The 23,875-nt window shown below is 45.6% G+C and overlaps 2 protein-coding genes across 14 annotated transcripts; both read left to right on the forward strand.

Annotated features, from left to right (window-relative positions):
• The first annotated feature begins 2,339 nt into the window (after window positions 1-2,339).
• Window positions 2,340-4,952, forward strand: LOC123160885 (protein DETOXIFICATION 16). The gene is made up of 8 exons (XM_044578732.1): window positions 2,340-2,594; window positions 2,692-3,236; window positions 3,343-3,429; window positions 3,515-3,571; window positions 3,742-3,980; window positions 4,101-4,219; window positions 4,440-4,526; window positions 4,625-4,952. Exons 1-8 carry the CDS (start codon window positions 2,376-2,378, stop codon window positions 4,682-4,684), a joined length of 1,413 nt encoding a protein of 470 aa, XP_044434667.1. The 5' UTR covers window positions 2,340-2,375; the 3' UTR covers window positions 4,685-4,952.
• A 7,011-nt stretch (window positions 4,953-11,963) lies between these two features.
• Window positions 11,964-19,468, forward strand: LOC123160677 (putative disease resistance protein RGA3). 13 transcript variants are annotated; one of them, XM_044578524.1, is made up of 13 exons: window positions 11,964-15,923; window positions 16,007-16,101; window positions 16,193-16,319; window positions 16,459-16,518; window positions 16,609-16,708; window positions 16,797-16,943; window positions 17,020-17,154; window positions 17,219-17,358; window positions 17,549-17,677; window positions 17,779-17,930; window positions 18,134-18,225; window positions 18,325-18,460; window positions 18,581-19,468. In XM_044578524.1, exons 1-2 carry the CDS (start codon window positions 12,041-12,043, stop codon window positions 16,018-16,020), a joined length of 3,897 nt encoding a protein of 1,298 aa, XP_044434459.1. In that variant the 5' UTR covers window positions 11,964-12,040; the 3' UTR covers window positions 16,021-16,101; window positions 16,193-16,319; window positions 16,459-16,518; window positions 16,609-16,708; window positions 16,797-16,943; window positions 17,020-17,154; window positions 17,219-17,358; window positions 17,549-17,677; window positions 17,779-17,930; window positions 18,134-18,225; window positions 18,325-18,460; window positions 18,581-19,468. The 13 variants fall into 13 exon arrangements, with proteins under 13 accessions (XP_044434459.1, XP_044434458.1, XP_044434451.1 ...); XM_044578523.1 differs by having other exon boundaries at window positions 17,219-17,296; XM_044578516.1 differs by having other exon boundaries at window positions 16,427-16,518; window positions 17,020-17,296.
• Window positions 19,469-23,875: the final 4,407 nt, after the last annotated feature.

Consider the following 23,875-nt stretch of genomic DNA (forward strand, 5'->3'; position numbering starts at 1 on the left):
TTGATGAGATCTCGAGAGATATTTGTGCCCATGTATAATTTATCAAATTGGTTTCTCCAACAAATTTGCCACAAAACTTCTCAAGACTGATCTAAAAACAGAACAAGTGGTAACTATGCCTAGCACACTATCTGGATTTTATCAGTTAAAGCCGTTGACCCTTCAAAGTTGGCCTGGTAACTACAATTTCCTACAAACATTAGCCATCTTGTCACTTTATGCTTGGATACGTACGTGGTCCTTACTCACTCCTATGGACTCCAGAGAGCCTTTGGTTACTGGGTGCAACCAATGGGAGATGGTGGCTCGGGTTATATTCAACCGGTTCGGATGGCGTTTGCATAACAGGATAGGTGTCTAGAGAGCTTATCCTTATTATTACCTTATTGGTTGTCTTTGTCCGCTTGTATTTTTTCGGTTTTTGTACTTTGTGTTGCTCCGTTTGCGAGCTGTAAGACCTTTAAGATGATACTTTATGGATTTTTAATAAGAGGGCCGCATGCATCATCATGATGCAGAGGCCGGGGGTATGCCTCCATTTCCAAAAAAATCTTGTCAATTTATGCCATTTTTTGTTCAAAATGATGTCCACTCCAGTGTTCCGGAGGATGGAAAGATAAAGTGTTTACAAGAGCTAGCTGAAAAGATTTTGTATCAAGAAAGAGAGTGTTGGATTAGAAATTAGTGAGTTGGGGAAGTTAACAGAGCTTAATGAAACAAGGATATACCAAGAGTTACGAGCAGAAATCCAGCGTAACAACAGTTTATACTTTCAATGGCTTAATTTTTTTCCCTTCATTTAAAAAATTGCATGCTGAAATATGCAGTCTTGTTGCTTCTGTATGTAGAATTTTCAGGTTAGGAAGAAGGCCAAGGCCCTGAGCTACAGTTCTAGACCTGATTGGTTGAAGTAGCATATGCGTTGCAGTTTTACACAGCATATTTTGAAGACCAGGATGACACATGACGCCCGGTCAATCGATGGACCTGAAGGTGAATACCCGTTTTCCTGATTGTATGTACTATATAGAAGAATCTCACCAAGTGAAAATCGATGAACATGGGGGTAAATGCAGTAGTATACATTGTAACAAAACGTAAATAAGATGGGTATACTCAGCATGTACCAATTGATGGTCTTTGTGTTGTTGATAGGATGTCAGCTGTTGCGCTTAAAGTACATAATTATAACACGAGCATGCAGTCCGGATGCTATGCTTGCTAATATTATTGAAGACATTATATAGTTTAAATAATTTTTTTAAAGCGAAAAATATGAACTTCAATTTCAACGCTACATCAAAGCATGTATAGTAGTACAGAGTATACTATGATCCATGTAAGCAGTTCTCATGGCATAAAAAAGAAACGTTGGTGCATATTTAATTATTTTTAGATAATATAAGAGTGATTGTTACTTTATATGGATATTCAGTCTTGATACAGTGTGGCAGGATGGTTCAGGTGTTTGACTGGTTTTAATTTTGGGCACCTTCGCATTGTCTCAGGATTGTAATTTCAGCGGTATCAGTAGTTAGGTTGTGCGTCCTAACCAGTTCTAAACTGAGGTTGTAAATTAAACTACGGTGTTTTTCTTTTGTTGCAAGCTCAGCGATGCCTGATTTTGAAGAACAGCTTGGGAGCTTTTGTTCTTTATGTTCACCTAACTCCAATGGAATCAAGAACCATTATAATTTTCTTTTACTTTTGCAGGTCCTAATCAATTGATTTCTAATGGCCTTGGATCTTGGGAAATGCGCCCCTTTTTATATCTATGAAGGAGGTCGTAGCACGTGAGTGGTGAGACACGACAGAATAAAAATAGAGCGATTGGCTGCATTATTGATGTATTCAAAAGGTATGACAGTGACAACAGGTGGGCAAGAGCCTTCATTCATTACCTTGGTATATACTCCCTCCGTCCCAAATAAAAAGTTATACTAAATCAACAACACTTATTTTGGGACGGAGGGAGTATATGCTTCTACCTTTCAACATGCTGATTAGTACTGCACATCTAAGTGCACTTACATTTAGCAAGAAGACATAGAAATGGAAATCTTTCTCTGCTTGAGCATGTATTGTTAATTGTCCACCCCACTATAGTTTGTCGGGTAGTAAAGTTATTCTGTGAGTTGTTTGAACCTAACTGCCATGCTGCCTCCTTTGTCTCCCGTATAGATTCTTTTAGTCCACTTACTTGGCTGCCAAGTTGCCTCCTTTAATTTGTCTCCCATAGAGATTCTTTAGTCTACTTGACTGCTGCTCTCTGAATCGTCCCAATCATGCTCAAACATAGTGCATGTTAAATATCCCTTCATTTCACCAGTAAATCAGCACCTAGATACCTTAGTTTCAAGTTTCAACTTTAAAGCATGGAGGAGCCCCTTGTTCACAAGAAAGGAGAGGAGAGGCTGGTAGTGATTGAGGTGAAGAAGCAGTTGTACCTTGCTGGGCCTCTCATCGTCGGAAGCCTCTTGCAGGATGTGGTCCAAATGATATCTGTCATGTTTGTGGGTCATCTCGGCGAACTCGCTCTCTCGAGTGCCTCCATCGCAACCTCCTTCGCTGGCGTAACTGGCTTCAGCTTGTTGGTATGACATTTTTTTTTCCTTTTTCCATTGATCGATGCACCAACTTAGATGGACCTCCTGGACATCATCAACTTGAAATGATTGCATTGAATTTCAGTCTGGCATGTCGAGCAGCCTGGACACGCTGTGTGGGCAAGCATTTGGAGCAAAGCAGCACCATCTTCTTGGCATCTACAAGCAGAGGGCAATCCTTGTGCTCACTCCGGTGAGCGTCGTGGTTGCCGTAATCTGGGGATACACCGGCCAGATCCTTCTGTTGTTTGGACAGGACCCTGAGATTGCCATGGAAGCAGGGAGCTACATCCGTTGGATGATTCCGTCGCTGTTTGTCTATGGTCCGCTGCAGTGCCATGTCAGGTTCCTGCAAACTCAGAACATGGTCCTCCCGGTGATGCTGAGCTCGGGCATCACAGCGCTGAACCACATCTTGGTGTGCTGGCTGCTGGTCTACAAGCTTGGCCTGGGCAACAAGGGTGCTGCCTTGGCCAATACAATCTCCTACCTCACCAATGTGTCCATCTTGGCTCTCTACACCAGGCTCTCCCCATCTTGTAGGAGCACTTGGACGGGGTTGTCGACGGAGGCATTCCGTGACATCCTCGGTTTCTTGAGGCTTGCCGTCCCATCAGCCCTTATGGTTTGGTGAGTTTGAGTTCCATATGATGCAGTTCAGGTGCAGATTTTCCATCTCTAGTTGACCGGTTTAATTAATTTCATCGAACATAAACATGCATATTTACACAAACAGCTGGGAGTGGTGGTCGTTTGAACTCCTGATACTTGCTTCCGGATTTCTGCCAAATCCTAAGCTCGAGGCATCGGTACTATCAATTAGGTGAATTTCCTTTCTTTTCATAATTTATACTTGGTTTGGATATTATTTTTCTTTTGATAGTAACATGCGGTTGAATTTCCTGCAGTGTAAATACTATCTCACTGGTATTCAGCGTCCCGTATGGGCTTAGTGCAGCTATAAGGTCAGAATGAACTCGTACCTTGCCGATGCTATTGGTATATAGATGAGCCGTATGCATCTTTCTGATGCAGAGGCTGGGGTAAACCCCCTTTTCGAAAAAAAAAGATACTTGTGGCAACTACGTACAAAGCTGGAAACTGATATGTATCCTTGAATTACGTGTGTATGTAGCACCCGTGTATCAAATGAACTGGGTGCTGGACGACCGGATGCTGCCCGTTTGGCGACCCAGGTGATCATGGTCCTAGGAATTGCGTCAAGCGTATCGGTTGCTCTTGCAATTGTTTTGGTGCGCAATCTATGGGGGTATGCATACAGCAACGACAAGGAAGTGGTGGAGTATATCTCTAGAATTATGCCGATTATTGCCGTGGCATTCTTGTTTGATGACATGCAGTGTGTTCTTTCAGGTAGGTAAATACAAATGAGATGCTGCAAATTCACCGAAACCAAATTATATGGAGGAGCCTGTAGTTTTTGTTTTGGTACGTGCTAAAAATATATGGTTATAAATTGGCATATTTTTACAGGCGTTGTTAGGGGCTGTGGCCTTCAAAGTATTGGTTCCTATGTCAATCTCAGTGCGTACTACCTTGTGGGCATCCCAGCGGCTCTATGTTTTGCCTTTATCTACCATCTTGGTGGAGTGGTAAGTAATCACTAGTGCTATTTTATTACTCCATCCGTTCTACTCCCTCCCTTCGGAATTACTTGTCACAAAAATGGATGTATCTACGACTAAAATACATCTAGATACATTTATTTCTTGGACGAATAATTCCGAACGGAGGGAGTACTTAAAAAGTTTATAGTTTCACTTGTAGTATTTCTCACTGGACATGATTAAACCTCGATCTAAAATATGTCAGGGGCTATGGATGGGAATAACCTGCGCACTTGTCGTGCAGACGGTGTTGTTCATGTCCATTACTCTTCGCACTAACTGGGACAGAGAAGTAAGACCACCAAGTATTATCTGTTTTCTTGGCTTAGAACTAAGCTTATTGCATGGATGACCCATTATCTTTATCCATGTTTTTGCTTAATTTGGTAGGCTTCGAAGGCCAGGGACAGGGTTTCCATTACTTCCTTGCCTCTAGACTTGGCGGCGTGATGACACACACAAGATGCATATTTTTTTCTCTTCCAGTGAGATGTGCAGGGAAATAAGGAATCAACAAAGAATCCGTCGCAAAAACGGTGCTTCATCTACATGTCACCAGCATGTGTCACTCCTTCACGGAAATAAACATGTTTATTAAGAGAAAGCTGTTGTAACTATGGGTGAGGATTTACTAGACTAATTTCAATATGGAAAAGAAGTTAATGCCGATAGTGGGAGGAGTTAGATGCTCCTTTCAAGAGAATAGGACCCTTTCCCAGAAAAAACGCATGCCTTCTAGAATTACTTGATAAAATTCTGAGACGACATAATATGGAGTGCTCTAAGTCCGCATTATGGAGTGCTCTAACTCCGTATATCTAAAACCGGTGTCGTCGCTGATCCATCCACGTAACGTATCGGAACCTACATCTGGTGCAGCAAATCTAAAGCATCCACCACATGCAAACGTTTTAGAAGCCGTCATCATCATCATCCAGCAACCCTATCTTCAAGAAAGAGGTCCGCATCATCTTTGTCAGTCCGGCCATTTGTCGACGCCACCACGGCGCCCAACGATGACACCTCCCTGTGCCGCCATCGTCCGATTTGGAAGACCAGATCACGGGGTTTCCACCAGAGCAACACCAGTGGGTCGACGGTCACCAGTGGGTCGACAGTAGTTACACGACAATGACTTCATCAAAGTAACGGCGCAGAGCGCCGCCATTGACCGCCGTCGGCTCGGTTTTCACTGGCAATTATGTCTCACCGACTCGCAGCTGGGACTAGATGACGGACAATGACTTCATCAAAGTAACGATGTAGAGCGCCGCCATTGCCCGCCGTCGGTTCGGTTTTCACCGGCAACTATGTCTCACCGACTCGCAGCTGGGACTAGATGACGGGTCCCGAGATCTGACCAACCACCCTTAGGCCGACCACCTCCGATGGAAGAGATGACCACAACCGCCAGTTGCACTGGCCAGAATAGATCTGATCGGAGGTGCCGCCGACGAGACCACCAAGCCCTCCACGCCGCCTCCGCCAATCCGAATGCAGATGGCGCGCCACCACAGCATAGCCCGCCACTGACCGCAGCCACCGCCGTCACCCGAACCGGGCCGGCCGCTGCGCCTGCATCCCACACCGCCCTACGTAATCAAGCCGCCCGCCTCGCTCTGAGGCAGGACCGACCACCACGTCGCCGCCTGCCGCAACCATCTCCGCTGCGCCACAACCGGATCGGCCATGCTACCACACGCCTAGAGGCCTTGCACCACACCTGAGACACGGGAGAGAGGAAATCCTCCGCCACCGCCGTCGGCCCCCAGGCGTAGCCCAGCAGCGTCCCCTGGCAGCGGCGGAGGGAGGGAAGGAGGGAGTGCGCGCCCCCTGCGGCTAGGTTTTGGGAGCCGCACGAGTCGCCCTAGCGGGGACAACTCGGGGGCTGCGGGAGATGTGTGTCCTGTTGGTACCTCTCTTGCAGTGCTACTGTATATTAAAATACATAATATATTGTATTTGGCTATTATATTAACCTAGCCCGCTACCATAGGCCAAAGTCTATTCGCCCACCGATCACAAGTGAATCGTCCCCATCCACTCTCTCACAAGACCGAGCTCCCACATCGCGAGCTAGGTTGATGTAAGGGATAGGTTTGGGATCACTCGATCTACGACAATCTCGCTCTGGTTTGAGACAAGCTTCGATTACATATGAATTTGATTACAGGAACAGAGGGAAACAAGGTAGGGGAAGAACAGAGGAAAAGGAAGGAGGTAGCCGCCGCCGGTTTGTTCGGTGATCCACTGGATGCCTCTTTCGTCACCTCCTCTTGCGTATTTGTAGTCTGGGGGTTCTCAAGCGGGCCAGGCCCATGAGCTGGATGGGGCAAGCCCATATAGGCAAAGAGGGCTCCTAACAGTTGAGATCTATGGCACACTGTCATCAGTGTCGCTGCTGTACTCACAACTACATCTCCGGATGCACCAGCCCACCAATGGCCAGCAGCGTCAACACCAACACATCTGACGCAACACTCCACATCTCCCACTGATTCTGGATCTCATCGGGTAACTCTGTATGCAGCGCAGTCTGCATGTCCAGACAATTGATGTACTTCCTCTGTTCTTAAATATTTGGTCTTTCTATAGATTTCAACAAGTGACTACATACGGAGCAAAATGAGTGAATCTATACTCTAAAATATGTCTATATATATCGGTATGTGGCAGTCCATTTAAAATCTCCAGAAAGACAAATATTTAGAAACGGAGGGAGTAGTAGATGGTGTAATAGTCCTTGCAATTGTTTTTATATGCCGCCGCAGTGCAACTTCCCAACCGGCGCGCTACTATCAACGAGTGTTGCAAGTGGGGCGCTGAGACTGCCGCGAACAATAAAAACAATTCTATATTTCATGAGGAACATAGAAATATCATTTGGTATTGTCTATTTTGGCAATTAGTTGTATACCAATTGTGAACCCTAAAAATGTTTGATGGACACAAGTTCTTAAACTGCCCGTATTTTGTGGTGTATAGGCAACCGATTCTCATCACGGGACAACCATCTTCTATCCCGATCGATTTATAAGTTTCTATGAGGTTTTGATTCCGGTGGTTTTTCTATTCATGTATTTTAAACAATTGAATCATTATTTAGTAAAAGTATCCAAATATATCCTTTTCATAAAAGTACTCAAATCATTTCACAAAGTTTTATTTTACTATGAATGCTTTGTATTGATTCCTAGCATTGCATCAAGAAAGAGAAATATCATATGAAAAACACAATTATTTTCCACTAAATCATTTATAGGAGTACACAATTGAATGACAAATCAGAGCCCCGTTCCACACGCCATGGCTGGTGCGGCACCTCGACCTGCGCTTCCGCTTCCCGTTCGTCATCGATCTGCGGTTGCGCTCGCGTGCAGATGAGACAACCAACGGTGGGTCGCAGCAATTTCCGTCCATCGAGTCAATGCAGCAGGTCACTCTGTTAATCTTTTCTTAAAAATGCTGCACCTTTGCTCCCGTGCTTAGTTGCCTTCACATGGACTGTCGTCCCCCTCGCGTTCCTGATTCAGTTGTATACTGCCTTGGCTCGTGCTTCAGTTTTAGATCTAGCTAGCTTAGTACTCCTACTAGTACAAGCTCTACTACTGTAATTATGAGTTAACTGAAGAGGATGACAAGAGCAGGAGCACAGAGAAGATCCTCTTTGCAAACAAGACGTACTAGTGGAAAATGGCATAGTCTAGACGTGGATCTGTAAGTACTCATGCTGTGTGTGTACAGTGTACACCCACTCTGATTGTCCAGACACTAAACAGGAAGTAGAACTGAAAACCATTGTATAGCCCCGTTCCTCATGCCATGGCAGGCACCTCGAGCTGTGGCTCCCCATCCCGTTCATCATCGATCACCTCACACGCGCGCGTGCAGATGAAACAAGGCATTAGCAATGGCCGGTGGCAGCGATTTCCATCGAGTCAATGCAGCTGGTCACTCTGCTCTTCTTCCTTAAAAATTCTGCACCTTTTTGTCCCGGACGTGCTTACGTGCTTTGCCGAAAAAGGCTTTCGCCCCGCTTTATATATAAAGCAATGATCAACCACAGCCCAAGTACAAACGCATCCCACGACAACACACGCACACACCCAAGACGGGATACATAGGCGAGCGGAGCAACACCACCCCTACCACTACAAGAGCAATCGGAGTCCTCCACCGTGAACACGCCACCGCGAAAAGATGAAGCCGCATATGACGAACCGTGAGGTCTAAGACGGCGCCTCCAAGAAGGTTACGACGCCAGCGCGCCGCCACCGCCCGACCCGGGGGTCAGAGTTTCCTCTGGAGCAACACGATGACCGATGAGAGCCACGACGACGCCTTCAAGAAGGTAACGCGCTACGCCGCCGCCGGTCCGTCCGAAGATAGAGCAGGTTTTCACCCCAGCTAACACTCATCGCCACCGAACGCCACACCCCAGCCACCATGCCGCCCACACGGCCATGGTCACCAGGCAGCACCAAGCAACAAGCTCTGCCCAAGAGCACCGCGCTACCACCACCAAGGCCGCCGCCCCGGCATCCAAGACCTTGACACCACCTCACCCGAGACCCGTCACTACCCCAACCAAAGAGATGAGTGGAAACGCCGCGCCTTTCACACCCCTGGGCGGCCCCCAGTGCCGAGACCCAAAAGGCCGTCCGAAATTGGCCTCCATCGACTTGTCCTGCTGCACCGGATGCGAGATGAGCTCGACCCTGCGGCCGGGCGCGAGACGAGCTCGGTCCTGCTGCCGGCCGCGAGACGAGCTCGGTCCTGCGACACCGGGCGCGAGACGGGCGATGGACTGCAGCTGGGAGCGGGCCAGCCCTTCGATGTAAGTAGAGGCCGACTGACAAGGAGAGGAGGCGAAGGTCGAAACGGCCCGACCGCAGACAAGCCGATGCCGGAGAAGCCGGCCGCCGTCGTGAGCAGAGCCGCCAGCAACCGTGTAGCCGCCGCACCACCGGGAGGCCACCCAGGACCTCCCCGCACCGCCTCCCACGGCCGGGGCAACAGCCACGCCCGACCGCTGCCCCAACCCGCGCCGCCGGCCGAAAAAATCGCGTCAGATCTGGCCGACACGCTCCCCACCTCCACCAACACCAGCCCACCTCCAGCCCCGACCGAGAGGAGAGGGAGACCGAGCCGGAGCCCGTAGAGAAGAGGCCCGCCCGAACCCGCCTGCTGCAGCCCATGGCCAGATTTGAGCCACCGCCACCACCACGGGCACGTAGCCGCCGCGCCGCCGCCGCCGCCCACCACCTCGCCGCAAGCACGCCGCCATCGGGAGCCACCGCCGCCGCACCACTGAGACCCACGCACGCCCGCCGCCGCCGCCAGAGAAGGCCGCCCCGCACCGGCCACCCCCAAGCGGAGGAGAGAGGGGGCCCGCCGCCAGCCACCGCGAGGGGCTTTGCCCCGGCGGCTTCGGCCGGCGGCGAGGGCGGGGGAGGGAAGGGAGGAGGAGAGGAGGGGTGATGCCGCGCCGCCGCCCGAGTCGCCCGCGGGGGGGACGACGCGGGGGCTAGGAGGATTTATCCCAAACAACAACTATTCTTGTGTGTGTGCACTTGTGCTATCGCTTACGTGCTTTCACATGGATGTCCTCCAGTTCCTGGTTCATTTCTTGTAGTACTGGTCCGGCTCCTGCTTCAATTTCAGATCTAGCTATGTTACCTGTACGAAACTTCCCTAATTACTACAGTAGTTAAGTCAATATGATCAACAGTGTAAGAGGAGATGACCCAACTGAAGATGATCCTGTAATTTCCATCGAGTCAATGCAGGTCACCTCTGTTGTTCTTCCTTCAAAATTCTGCATCTTTCTGTCCCGTGCTTACCCACTACCTTTCACATGGATTGTCGATCCCGTCAGAGTTTATACTGGCCTGGCTCGTGCTTCAGTTTCAGATCTACCTAGCTTACTGGCACAAAACTTTACTTGTTACTATCAGTTAACTTGAGAGGTTGACACGCTCTGTGCGTGCAGATCTGTGCTATAAAGGGGTCTATCCATCAAACCATCAGGGACACACAACCGAACAGCTAGCCCAGCTTGCTCGCACAACCTCTTATACGATGGATGGTGGTGTAATCTCCGGAATCCGGATAGGATCTAACCCACCTTAGGCTGAACAAATTTATTATTGCTGCCAAATGATGTTTATTTTTGGTTGTATTGAACTTGTTGGCTGTGTTTATCATGCTATGCTGAGGCCAGACATTTCTTTGATGTGGTTGTATCATCTTGATATATCAATTCAATGAAACATTCTTTATCGAAAGAACAAAAAATAAAGTCCAACGAGCCTCCCAAAACCTCCCCCCTTTATTCATGACCTGAATGCCTGGTTTCTATATTGGCTCGCAGTTCTTGGTTCAGTTTCAGATCTAGATTTGTTTTGTAAAATACTAATCGCATGCATGGACAAAAGGCAAAAGCAACAAGAAATTGAAAAGAAATGATGCAACACTCTAGACACGCTTGAACACGAACTATTTGTAATTAGCAAATTATCTAGTTAATGGAAGAGGACAAGCACAAGTTGTGTCTCGGTGCACTCATCACAAGAAAATGGTCTGAGCAATGCCAAGCCATTATGCACAATCAGCAAACTAAAAAAATGTATGCACGATCAGCTCGACTAATTAATCTCCTTGATTGATGTTTTTCCTTTAATTACACCTGACTAGTACTAGCTTCCTTACTTGCTTGTGACTGTTGCAGCAAGTGCTACAGTTAACGAGGACGGATTGAGTGGACTTGCAGCGCAACTTCCTGCTGGATGCCTCCCATGCATCCTCGGTTCAATATTTCCCTACTAGTGCAAAGCAACGGTAAGATAGGATCAAACTCAGATCATGTCCTTTTGTCATGAGCCTCACACCACCACCACCACCGTCCATCGCATCGATCGATGCTATGGTGGTCCAGTTCAGCACATGCGTGCACCTTGATTCGAGTTTTCTAGTTTCTTTTTTGTTTTCCTGCCTCATACTTTTATGTCTACGTCTAAACGAGAGAGCATCTTTTTTTCAGTATATGGGCATGCGTCGTAGGTCTCATCTTCAAGCTTATGCATGGGATGGCTTCCCAGATGGCATAAAGGTCTTACACTTATTCTTCTCATCTTTCTAACATGACAAAATGACAATCTAAATAATTTAGGGCTCCTTTGATACTGTGGATTTCCAGAGGGATTTTGGAGGATTGGAGCATCTTCCTACAATGCAGAGACGCTTAAGGAAAGAGAAAAAAAATCACAGCATCAAGCGCCCATGTAAGAGCCTGTGCTCCAATGCAATTAGTAATTTTGAGACGCTTAGCTCACTTAAAAGAAACACCTAAGCGCCCGGGGTCTTGTTAGGCAGCGACGCCAATGATTTAACCATGAATCACACCCATGCTGGCACAAACGGCTATGTTACCAGTACGAAACTTCACTAGTTACTACTCTAGTAACTAGTGAAAATCTGCAGCTTTTCGTCCCATGCTTAACCACTACGTACCTTTCACGTGGACTGTCGACCCCATCGAGTTCCTGATTAATTTTTTATACTGGCCTGGCTCGTACTTCAATTTCAGATCTAGCTAGCTTACTGGCACAAAACTTTACTTGTTACTATCAGTTAATTGGAGAGGTTCACACAATCTACGCGTACAGATCTGTGCTATAAAAGGGTGCATCCATCAACCCACCAGGAACACACACAACCGAACAGCTATCATAGCTTGCTCACACAACCTCTCACACATACCACCAACCACCATAGTTAACCCTGCCTGCCGGGCCGCCGGGGGAGATGGAGGCGGCAATCGGCGCGGCGAACGGGCTCATTAGCAGCGTGCTGAACCACCTGTCTAATGAGTTCGTGGAGGCCTATGTTGCCAGCTCCCATCTCGGCCTCAACTCCGAGAAGATCAAGGAGGATCTCTTGCTCGCGCAAGGGCTGTTGCAAGTGGCCCAGACGAGGGTACTGAGCGACAACCATGGTCTTCAGGGTTTGCTGCAGAGGCTCGCCATCAAGGCCGATGAGGCCGAGGATGCGCTGGATGAGCTTCACTACTTCATCATCCGGGACAACCTCGACAGCACCCGGCAAGCGGTGCCTGACATGGGTGATGACATCCTGAGTCGTGCTCGCCATGGTTGCAATGCTCTTCGCCACACTGTCGGTAACTGCCTTGCGTGCTTTTCTTGTTCACGCATCAAATATGGTGATGATGGTGTTGCTGCTGATGTCATTCCTGATAACTCACCCAATGCCACTGGAAACCCTGGTAGTGGTGATAATGATGGTCCAGTTGATAAGTTGACATTTGATAGAGTTGCCATGTCCAAAAAAATCAAGTCAGTGATAGAGGAAATACATTCCCTATGTGACAGTGTGTCCAAGTTGCTCCCCATGATTCCGTACCATAGCACCACCACAACAATCACCCGAAGCCATCGTGTCACAGGATCAACCACTACACAGAAAAATTTGCATGGGAGGACAACCCTTTTGAATAAAACCATAGATGACATTCTCACTACTGCCACTGAGCACCCTGAAACCCTTCCCGTTCTTCCTATTGTTGGCCCAGGGGGTATTGGAAAGACAACTTTCACCCAACACCTTTATAATGATAATAGGATAGAAAAACACTTTGGTGTAAAGGCTTGGGTGTGTGTATCAACAGACTTTGATGTGGTTAAGCTCAGCCAACAAATCCTTAGCTCCATACAAAAAAGCAACACTTCAAATCAAACAGACAATTTAGATGAGCTACAAATATCTATCACACGGGAACTCAAGTGCAAAAGTATTTTAATCGTGTTTGATGATATATGGAAATGCACTAGTAGCGGGTGGAAAACCCTCTTGGCTCCATTCAGGATGGGGGAAGCCAAGGGTAGCACAGTTCTTGTCACAACTCGATTTCCATATATTGCTGAAATGATGAAAACCACCAACCCAATAGCACTGGAAGGTCTGAAGTTTGATGACTTCTTCACATTCTTTTCATCAATATTTGGGGGAAACAAACCTGAGTATTGCCATGAGGACTTAGCTGATCTTGCAATTGATATTGCAAAGAAGTTGAAGGGTTCACCTCTCGCAGCCATAACAGTTGGTCGTTTACTAAGCAAGGAATTTTCTCGGGGACATTGGATGGGAGTTCTAGAAAACAACGGGTGGCAAAAACAAGAAAATTATGATGACATTATGCCATCATTAAGGATTAGCTATGATTACCTTCCTTTTTATCTAAAAAAATGCTTTTCATATTTTTCCTTGTTCCCTGAAGATTTTGAATTTAACAAGTTAGATATGACGTATTTTTGGATTGCACTGGGAATCATAAAAAAAGATGAGAATTATATAGAAGAATTAGTAGAGAATGGCTTCCTTGTGAAGGTTGTTGATGATGATGAGCAACCATACTATGTAATGCATGATTTATTACATGAGTTGTCTCTAAGTGTTTCCTCCCAAGAGTGCCTCAACATACGTAGGTCAAATTTTAGAGTTGATGACATCCCACAAACTGTTCGACACGTATCTGTCACAATGGAAGATAGATTTGAAGGGGGTTTTAGGGAAGAAATGATTAAATTGAGGAGCAAGATAGACATTCGCAATTTGCGAGCTTTGATGATTTTTAGGGAATATGAAGAAACAATTGATGGATTTTTGAAAGATATTTTTAAGGAAATAGAGGGTCTTCGTGTCCTATATATATTAGCGAAATCCAAAAAATCTTTGCCACTCAACTTTTCAAAACTTATCCACCTGCGGTACCTAAAAATTATGAAACCATTTTCACACATTTGGCCAGAATTGACTTTGCCTAGTGCACTATCCAGATTTTATCACTTGAAATTCTTAGACCTTAGAAGCTTTGGTATATGTAGGAATTTACCTAAAGACATTAGTCGCCTTGTCAATTTACGCCATCTTTTTGCTGAGAAAGAACTCCTATCCAATGTTCCTGGGGTCAGAAAGATGAAATGCTTGCAGGAGCTAAGAGAGTTCATTGTTAAAAAAGAGAGTGTCGGATTTGAACTGAGGGAGTTGGGGGAACTCACAGAGCTTAGTGGAGAACTCTCCATACATAATCTTGATAAGGTGGCAACCAAGGAAGAGGCTGCTGAAGCCAAACTTGTTTGTAAACGAGATTTGAAAGAGTTGAGGTTATTTTGGGGTAGACAACACCAACATAGCACAGAGGAATCTGATGTTCTTGATGCCCTTCAGCCGCACCCTAATCTTGGAGCACTTATGATCAAAAATCATGGTGGTACAAGTGGTCCTAGTTGGTTGTGTGGTGACATTAGCATCAAAATGTTGGGGTCTCTCCACCTAGAGGATGTGTCTTGGGGCACCCTTCCACCTTTTGGGCAGCTGTTGCATCTCACGTCACTCACATTGATCAGCATTTCTGTAGTTCGTGAGATCAGACCTGGCTTGTGTGGTGTTATGGACAATAGCTTTGTGAATTTGAAGAGGATTGTTCTTGATAGATTACCTGAATTTGTCGAGTGGGTTGGGGGGACTAATGCCCAATCTTTTTCAAGGCTTGAATCCATCAGCTGCGAAGATTGTCCCAAACTCTGTGTTGTGCCCTTCCTCGAGTGCTCTGTCTCTTATGCCAATCTGTCAAATTTCGTTGTTGATAATTGCCCTAAGTTGTCCCTGCCCCCCATGCCTCACACGCCCACACTGACATCTTATATTGTGAGACATGGTTCTACAAAGTTGTCTTATGATTGTAAAGGAAATGGAAATGTCTTGGTTATTAATGAGTATAGTGGTGAGCTGGCCTGGGATAACATGCATGAAGTAAAAAGAATCAGTATTGAAGATCTGTCACACATTCCATTGAGAGAGCTCATCAAGCTGAAATCCCTAATAGGTCTATATTTCAGCAGATGCAACGTCACGTGGCATGGACTGCAGGACTTCACGTGGCTCCAAGAACTTAGAGTACAAAACTGTGGCAACTTCTTTCAGTGGCCCACTGAAGCAGCTCACACCATCAATCCTTTCCCTGCTTCCCTCAAGTGTCTTGAGATTGAAGGAGAGTCAAGGATGCAGTCAATGGCTCTGCTCTCTGACCTCACTTGTCTCACTTTCCTAAGACTGGTGAACTGTGAGAATTTAACAGTGGATGGATTTAATCCACTCATCACGGTCAACCTTGATACGTTGGTGGTCTGTAACAGAGATAAGTGTCTTGGCCGCTCTGTATCAGCGGATCTTTTCTCGGAATTGGCCGTAGCAAGGACCAACCTTTTCCGATTGCGAACACTTGCAGTTGATTGCATCTCAGCGGTGCTTATTGCTCCCATCTGCGGCCTCCTCGCCACTACCCTCCGGAATTTAATATTCAGGTATGATGAGCGGGCAGAAAGCTTCACGGGAGAGGAAGATGGAGCTCTTCAGCTCCTCACCTCCCTCCGTTCCCTCGCATTTGACGATTGCCCAAATCTGCCATGCCTTCCTCAAGTGTTACACCTCCTTCCTTCACTTCGCTATCTAGAGGTCGAACGTTGTCCTCAAATCCGGTCTCTGCCCAAGGGGAGCTTCCCCACTTCGCTAAGGGTAACCATAATGGGTTGTTGCAGTCGCGAGCTAAATGAGCAACTCCAGAAATTAATGGGAACAAACCCAGATCTTGATGTGCGCATTTACGTAACTGGTAATATGCGAGCCCTTCTTCTGTTTTCTGCTAATTTGGAGTATGAAGATTATCCTAACCTTCACGGTTTGGAAATATTTCAGGTCTCAGATCCTAGATCGAGCTACGTTGTGTGCATTGCTTGTTTGGATTATCTCAGAAGTTTTAGATGATATAAGAGTGCTTTGAATGTATATGGGTAAGCACCACACCTTCTTTGCTCCATTGTTTGGTGGCATAATGCTACTATGTTTCCTCACCGTTTTCTGAATATCTCAATGCTATAACAGGCACATATTTTTTCAAGCTCTTCGTTTCGTAGTACCACCAAGTGCCAACTGCATCTTGTGCAGACTGTGCAGTTTGCATACATGGTGAAGTTTGACTTGCATCCTTCAGAGCTCCAGTCAAAATTTGGTAGGTTCAATTATGTCTAAGCATAAAGTAATGTCTAAGCATCTATATTTCGTTAGTTCCCTTACCTTGCTAATTTTCTCACATTATATTCATTACTTTCATTACAGTCAACTGTCATTTTTTTTCTGTTGGAATTCAGACAAAAGAAGCATATGCCGTAGGTTCAATTACAGTTCTGCATCGACCGTCCATCACGAAGGTCAGTTTGGCCGTTCATTCACTTCTTTTAGAAAGGGGACAAAAGATCCAAACTCAAGCACCGGTTTTTTCCATGCATGTATGGCATCAGTGACCAGGTTATTTGTTCATAAGTCCACTCTCAAAGTCTCAAGCTTCAGAGTTTCAGTTCAGATTTAGCAGGTTCGCCTGTTGGCTGTTGACCAACGGAAGTAATGACCGAATAATTATATCCATGAATCCCATTACCTTGTTTACCCTTTTTTATTTAGTCTTACACTCGTTACTTGGTTTCTGCAGACCAATTGCATCCAACAGTGGATTTACAAGTTGGCATTAATTCAGAGCTCGGTTGTTCCATCCAAACAACGATGGTAAAAACAGAAGCATCTGTCCGGATGTCTCGATGGAGAGCTGAGCGATTGTGCATAATCTACCATTTAAAAGGTACTAGTTGATTACTTCCTGTGGACTGGTGGCATCATGTATTTGGTGCTGATTCGTTTCATGTATTTGGTGGCAGCATCACGGTGCTGCTGTGTGTTAACCTTCAGAGTTTCAGCTGTAAGAATGGAGCCAACTGTATCCACGATGATGAATTCCTTGACCTCGTTCATCATTTTCTGGCTCTTAGATTCGTTCAACGGTGAATTCAGAAGTCGGTATTCAGAAGCTAATTTGGTTGTTACATCCAAACAGCAAAAGTAACCTGGACCCTGTAGGGAAAGGCTGCGTACTATAAACCCAAAGTGGTCGGACCCTTCCCTGGACCCTGCGCAAGCGGGAGCTACATGCACCAGGTTGCCCTTTTTTTATCCAAACAGCAAAAGTAACCTGCGCACGTTCATTCACCATTTCAACGGTAATTCATTATATACCGATGCAAGTCATCATGTCACATGTGCACACGTCAGTCAATCCATTGCCAGCTGGCTAATTAGTACTAATAACTACTAAGTGCATGCAAAACAAACCTGTACCCGTATTCCTTGATTTATTGTTTCATTCCATAGTGCTTCTGTGTTTTAAGCCTACCTTCCTTGCCTATGCAGTTCTGGCAGCTCTTATATTACATTTTGTGTATTGTGGTACCGGTGTTTGAAATGGATTACTGCAATTTGCTTGCATTGCATGGTCAAATTTGAAGACATGGCTGGGATAGCGGATGGATTCACCAGGAGGTGAATGCCTACTTGTTTCTGCTATACATAAATCTTATGGATGTTCCTTTCTTTTAACTTAAGAGTGTGGTCATTATCCTAACCTGTGCGGACTGTTTTAGGTCTCAGATCATACAAGTCATTTCATTGGTTCCACGGAGTATTGGCCGATTCACTTGTATGCATGCGCATTGCCTAACTTCCTAGTGACTGGGCTGCTTATGTTTCATGACATAATCAATTTGGGTGCAAGAGCAATTTCTCCTCTGTTCAGGTATATTGATCTATCTGATTCTCTGAGCAGTTTTAGATGATACAAGTGGCTGTTAATTAGTAGTGTATATGGAGTAGTCATCACTCCCTCTTTTTGCTCCATCCTTACGTTGGTTTAAAGCAAGAATGTTTGATTCGCATTTATATTCTGAATGAATATATCTGAATGCTAATAAAAGCATGTTTCGTGCAACATTGGAACAGGTTAATTACAGTACATCTTGTGCAGACTTTGGAGATCGCTTGATGGTGATGTTTCACTTACATCCCTCAGAGTTTCATTGCCAGTTCAGCAGGTTCGATTGTAGACCGACTCAAAATACTACTAATAAACTGAGCATTCGTATTCGCGAGTTTCTGAGTCTTACATTCATTATTCGGTTCCTGCACTGCAGAGGAATCAGTTTGCAGCCAACAGTGAACTTACAAGTTGGCATTCAGAAGTTAATGACGCGCAGCTGCAGAGAACCCCTGTCTTGATCTTGATGCCTCGACGGAGAGCTGCGCAGTTCTGCGACGATCGTTTCAAAGGTAATTAATTACATCAAGAGGTGGTGATTCAGTACGTGTTTAGAGAAGTTACATTACATCTTGTCACTGTGATTTTCTGGTACTGATTTAGTCATGTATGTTGCGTTCATCACGGTGCAGGTTTCCCCTCCTTTGGATGAAGGCACACTCTTGGCTCCTCTGTTTTCTTCCCCAAGGGACCGCCTGATCCTCCCTCCCTCCCCACCGCCGCCCCTTTCCAGCCTCCGCCACCGCCTCCTGCACTCCTGTGGCATTGCTTCGCCACCATCTCTTCTACCCTGTCTGCTATCGCCAAACCTTGCTGCCGCCGCCATGTCCTGATCTGGCTTGCCGCCGCAACCGGTCAGCTGAGCTCCCCACCACCCCATCTTCCTCCACCTCCTCTCTTAGCCCTTGTAAATAAACACTAGTTAGGCTCTCAAGCGTGCATCGTGTTGTGCATGTATACAAAACACACCTTTGATCACCAACGCAAATCATGTTGGATCTCTCGCTCTCTAAAATATGCCTCTTTACACTCCTTCCTTCCTTCCAACCTCCACTGCTCATCTTGCCCGATCGGTCGACGGGATCAAGTAGCATGGACAGAACTTGGCACACCATAGATGATGATGACGGACTCGGAAAATCATGCGCGCTTTTCTGTAGTGTTGACCAGTACAAGAATTCTTCCCTAGTGTAAACTTACTTACTCCCTCCGTTCGGAATTACTTGTCTCGGAAATGGATGTATCTAGAACAAAAATACATCTAGATACATCCATTTTCGCGACAAGTAATTCGGAACGGAGGGAGTACAAGTCTGGGATTTAATGATTGCGGTTCAGTTCCAGCTACCAAAAGCAAAGAAGCTAAGAAAGAGAAGGTTCAAGTGTTATAACGAACTACTGCTTCAGAGTGGACAGCTAGCTAGCTGGTTGACTCGACGAACCTGGAGCATCCTTTGCTCTTTAGATATGTACTGATTAGTGTTAAGCAGCACAGTTTGAATAAATTGTCCATTCTTCCAGCATTCTGTTGCTTTGTTTTCGTATCAGAACGTGCGTTGCAAATGTTTCTTGTTCATTGATCACTCCAATGATGCTTCCCTACTGTAAACTAGAAGAACGCCCGTGCGTTGCAACGGGGCCACATTAACTTTAAAAGTTCAATATTAATCATGTTAATAATACATTTAATATTCTCATACATATCAAGTGACATATGAAAATATGGTAAGAGTTCAATATTAATCATGTTAACTTTAAGAGTTCAATATTAATCATGTTAATATTCTCATACATTTAATAATTATGTTAATAATACATTTAATATTCTCATACAACTACAAACATGAAAAATGATAGCACCCTATGAAATATGGTAAGATTATGTGTTTTTGCACGCAATTGTTGTGATTTATGTGTGATTTTTTTAATGTGATTTCGTACAAACAATTATAGTGAATATATACTACTACCACTACCAACTACAACTTGTGACCAATCACATAAAGATATATATTTAGAAAGATGTGCATTGCTACGACTTCTAAATTGATATATCATACTGTATTTTGTCTCTTTTCACTTCTTTCCTCTCCTCATCTCGTTGGCTAGTCTTCTCTGATTATTTGTTGTCAATCCTTTTATCAAGGTTATGCAAAAAGAAAGTTCAAAATGTTCAGATCAAAGATAAATCTCTATGAAAACTAATTATTCAAGAGCAACGATGCAAATTAAAAGATGAGACAACACCTTGATGAAAAAATGCAGATCCACTTGTATGGCATCCAAATATGTTACCCAGTGGGTTTCTTGTTCACTGAGCAAATTTCAGCACTTTCATGGAATTAATTAGTAGAATTATTGTAACACCAAGCATGTACAAGTATCCCAAGATGACCACGAGTGAAATTTCTACTGTAGTGCATACTAAACATACCTGACCTTTTTCTTCTTGAATCCATCAAATTTTCATTTCATTTAGAGCATCATGATGTCGTGAATACAACTTCAAAACTATTTAGAGCATCATGACCTCAACACTTCTAAGTCTGAAATCATCTCTATAAATGATTTGTGGAGCAATTCATAAACTGCAGTCAGTAGACAAATTAATTAGATTGTGCATGCATGAGACGATGGATTGTGTAGATGATCCCTAAGCTGTGGAACAATACAACCAGAGAAAATAGCAGTCAAAGGGAGGAATTAGCTAGTTAGATTGTAGATGCATGCATGAGTCAGCCGGTGCAAGGGAAGTCGCGCGGAGCGCCATGACGAACTCGGAGTCTGGGCCCGTGCCGTTACACCTCGGCGGCAGACAGCGGCCAGCACAGCCGCTGCCCGCTGGGTCGCTACTCGCTAGTGCCCACCGCGCTGTTGAATCCACCGCCGATTGTAGCCACTGCATACAGTGTTCGCGCCGCCATGATGGTGCCCGACGAGGACGGCACAGGGCGGCGGAGTCGTGCATATCCAGCGGTGAGATCGAACAGCGAGGCGAGGTGACCGGCAGCGAACGGGCAGGACCTGCGGCGTCGGCTGCAGATCTCCTGGAACAGAGAAAAAGAGAGAGAGGTAGAGACTGAGGAAGGAGAGGTAGGGCGCAGGAAGAGGAGAGGGATACTGGTGTCCATGGCGAGGCCTCCGTTGTCCACCGGCAAACCTCCATGGCTAAGGTAAGGTGCACCTACACCCGTAACACACCAGCATGACCTGACGGTGAACGGGTTCACGTGACGAGCGCGGGGCTGGCAATCAACGTTTCCTGATCCTCCTCGCTGATGCATAACGGGCACGCATCGCTGCCTAGGTCGCTCACCATGAAGAAGAAGATAGGGTGGAGGAATTGAGCGAGGGAGGAGGAATCGAGCGGCTTGTACGGCAGGGGGCCAAACCATGATAAAAATCAGTACAACCCGTGCGAGGTGGAGAACGAAATAACTTACCTATAGCTCATGATTCGATTGAGATGATAGGGAAGGAAGGAAAATTGTGATTTAGCCAGACAAAGTTTTGGAAAGTTCTGATTCAGCTGAGAAATAGATGGAAATAATGCCTCAGGATGAGGAGGTCACGATTAGGGTATGGCAAGAAGAACTTTTTTGGAAAGCTTTGATTCTGGTGATAATTACCATATTCGAAATTTCCTTAGTTATAGTCTTACCATACATGGATTGATTACCATACATGGATTGATTACCATATGTGGATTAATTGTGATTGATTACGATAAATACGTTGGGTATTGTCGGCCAGACGAGAAAGAGAAAAACCGGTGGGAGGGGGGTGGTGGGAGGTGGGACGAAGAAAAACCGGTTGAAAATAAACCGGTTGAAAGTGGGGGGGGACTATTCAACCAATTGGTCCATTAGGAGTAGAGATGTATTTAAAGGCTAGAGCATATTATTGCAATTCAGAAGTGTTGTAACTGCTAGCATCAAGCAAGAATCTGTGAAAAAGTTGAGTGTTGTAACTGCTGACAGCTACCTGTGGCAGCATAGCTTGTTGACTCTGAAGAACGTGAAGCGTTGATTGCTTTTCAGACACTTCAATAAAATCTCAGTTGCCATTTGTAGGTCGCTTGAGAATTGGTTTGGGTGTGAGTCGATTTGGCGCAGCAACACCAAGTTGACGACAGGGATGCTGCAGCCGACCATGGCGTCGTCACGGATGTAGACAAGCCTGAAAGAGAGACGAAGAAAGGGACGATGCAAAGATATATTATGAAATTAATTTTTATGAAAAAAACTCAACACTCATAATGTGTAATCAATATTATTAGATACAACACGAAATTAATTTTTATATTGTATAACATTATTATTGTAGACGTTCAGATTTTTAATATATGTATTCAAACTTTTGAAGTTTGACTTCGGACAAATCTTTTATATGGAGTAAAAAAAAGAAGGGAGTAATTATTTGCAACACACTAGTCCTGGCCGGGCTGGGCCAAACACACCCAATAATCCAGCAGTGTGGGGCTGGGCCGATCCATCACAATAACCCCTTCCAGGCCCATCTGCCCTCGCCCCTATCCTGCTGTCGGTGGGAGGCGACGACAAGCCCCGCGACGGCGATCTCCCTGTCGTCGTTGGGGGCGACAGGTTCACCCACGCCTCAAACTCGACTGGAGACTGCGCACCATTCCCCCCTGGTAACTCACCTGCATCCCCTTCCCCGCTTCCTATGTAGGCTAGCGTCCGCGTGAACCAGTCGGCGCGCTGTCACGACGCTCGCATTCTTGGGCTCTTTCTCCGACGGTCGCGTGAGGCGAGCCTCAAGATGGCAATGGGGATGAAACCCATCGGGTTTTGCCTTCCCAAACCCATCCCCACAAGAAAATCGTAAACCCGTCCCCTCCCTGTCACCATGCATGGGGCTAGTTTTTCGCCCTCCACTAAACCCATCGGGTTTTCTAAACCCACGAGGAACCCACGGGAAAATCGACATATGTATGAAAACATCCTCAGATTCAGGCACACTACCTGTAACTGAATATACAATTGTAGTTTATGTTGATGGTGTCTTCAATGAATCAATTAACCTATCAAAAAGAATTAAAACAAAATTATTAGCTTTGGTTATCTTATTTTGGACATAATGGCAGTAGCAATTCAGACTCTACTATATGTATTTCTTGCAAGTTTACTAAAACAGTAGACATTTGTACATGTATCCTGGAATATGATGACCAGAAAAAACACACTGCATATTATTTGTACAAGGATTCCGAATCCATTTTGTTTCTTTCTTGCAAGAGTGTACTAGCTTCAACTTAACTTCTGAAACTTTCATGAAAAAAAGACCATATACTAGAGTGTAAATCAAACCCTAGCAAACCTAATCCATAGACCGGATCAGTGCTTGGTAAAAAAATGTATTTTGTCGGGGATGCCGGGTTTCGGGTTTGGGGACTACCGAAACGGGTGCGAACCCACGAAACGTGTCGGGTTATGTAATGGGCCCAACAACAGTCCCGCGGGGATGAAAAGACGCCCATCCCCGTCCACTAATAGGGTAAAAACCCACGGGGACGCGGGTTTCGGGGCCCCATTGCCATCTTGAGGCGAGCCTACCTTCCGCCTGTTAAATTTGCTAGCTTTATTTACAAGCCGTCGACATCGTGTTTGGTCCTGATGAGGCTTCATCATCGTGTTTCTGCGCACTGAAGGTGTTTGCTAGAATGCGCAAGCAACATTTTCTTTCATTTCCGTAGCTACCAGCCGTCGACTCCAGACACCACATTTGACTTAATCTGCTAAATATTCCCCTCAGAACTTCGTTTCACTGCTGATGTTTTTTTCTTTTTTTGTGAACACAGTAATCACTGCTGATGTTTTATGGGAAAATAACGGGATTTTTGCTTGACCAGATCATAGATGCCAAAGGAGAATTCAATTACAAGTTGTAATGCCACCATGTAATGA

The sequence above is a fragment of the Triticum aestivum genome, chromosome 7B (assembly GCF_018294505.1).
Source record: "Triticum aestivum cultivar Chinese Spring chromosome 7B, IWGSC CS RefSeq v2.1, whole genome shotgun sequence".
Classification (NCBI taxonomy): Eukaryota; Viridiplantae; Streptophyta; class Magnoliopsida; order Poales; family Poaceae; genus Triticum; species Triticum aestivum.

Excerpts from the sequence above, each read along its gene's own strand:
- LOC123160885 (XM_044578732.1), top strand. The coding sequence starts at position 2,376 with ATGGAGGAGCCCCTTGTTCACAAGAAAGGAGAGGAGAGGCTGGTAGTG. Across the intron at positions 3,572-3,741 it reads GGGCTTAGTGCAGCTATAAG|CACCCGTGTATCAAATGAAC; the intron begins GTCAGAATGAAC and ends GTGTGTATGTAG. Across the intron at positions 4,220-4,439 it reads TCTACCATCTTGGTGGAGTG|GGGCTATGGATGGGAATAAC; the intron begins GTAAGTAATCAC and ends AAAATATGTCAG.
- LOC123160677 (XM_044578516.1), top strand. The coding sequence starts at position 12,041 with ATGGAGGCGGCAATCGGCGCGGCGAACGGGCTCATTAGCAGCGTGCTG.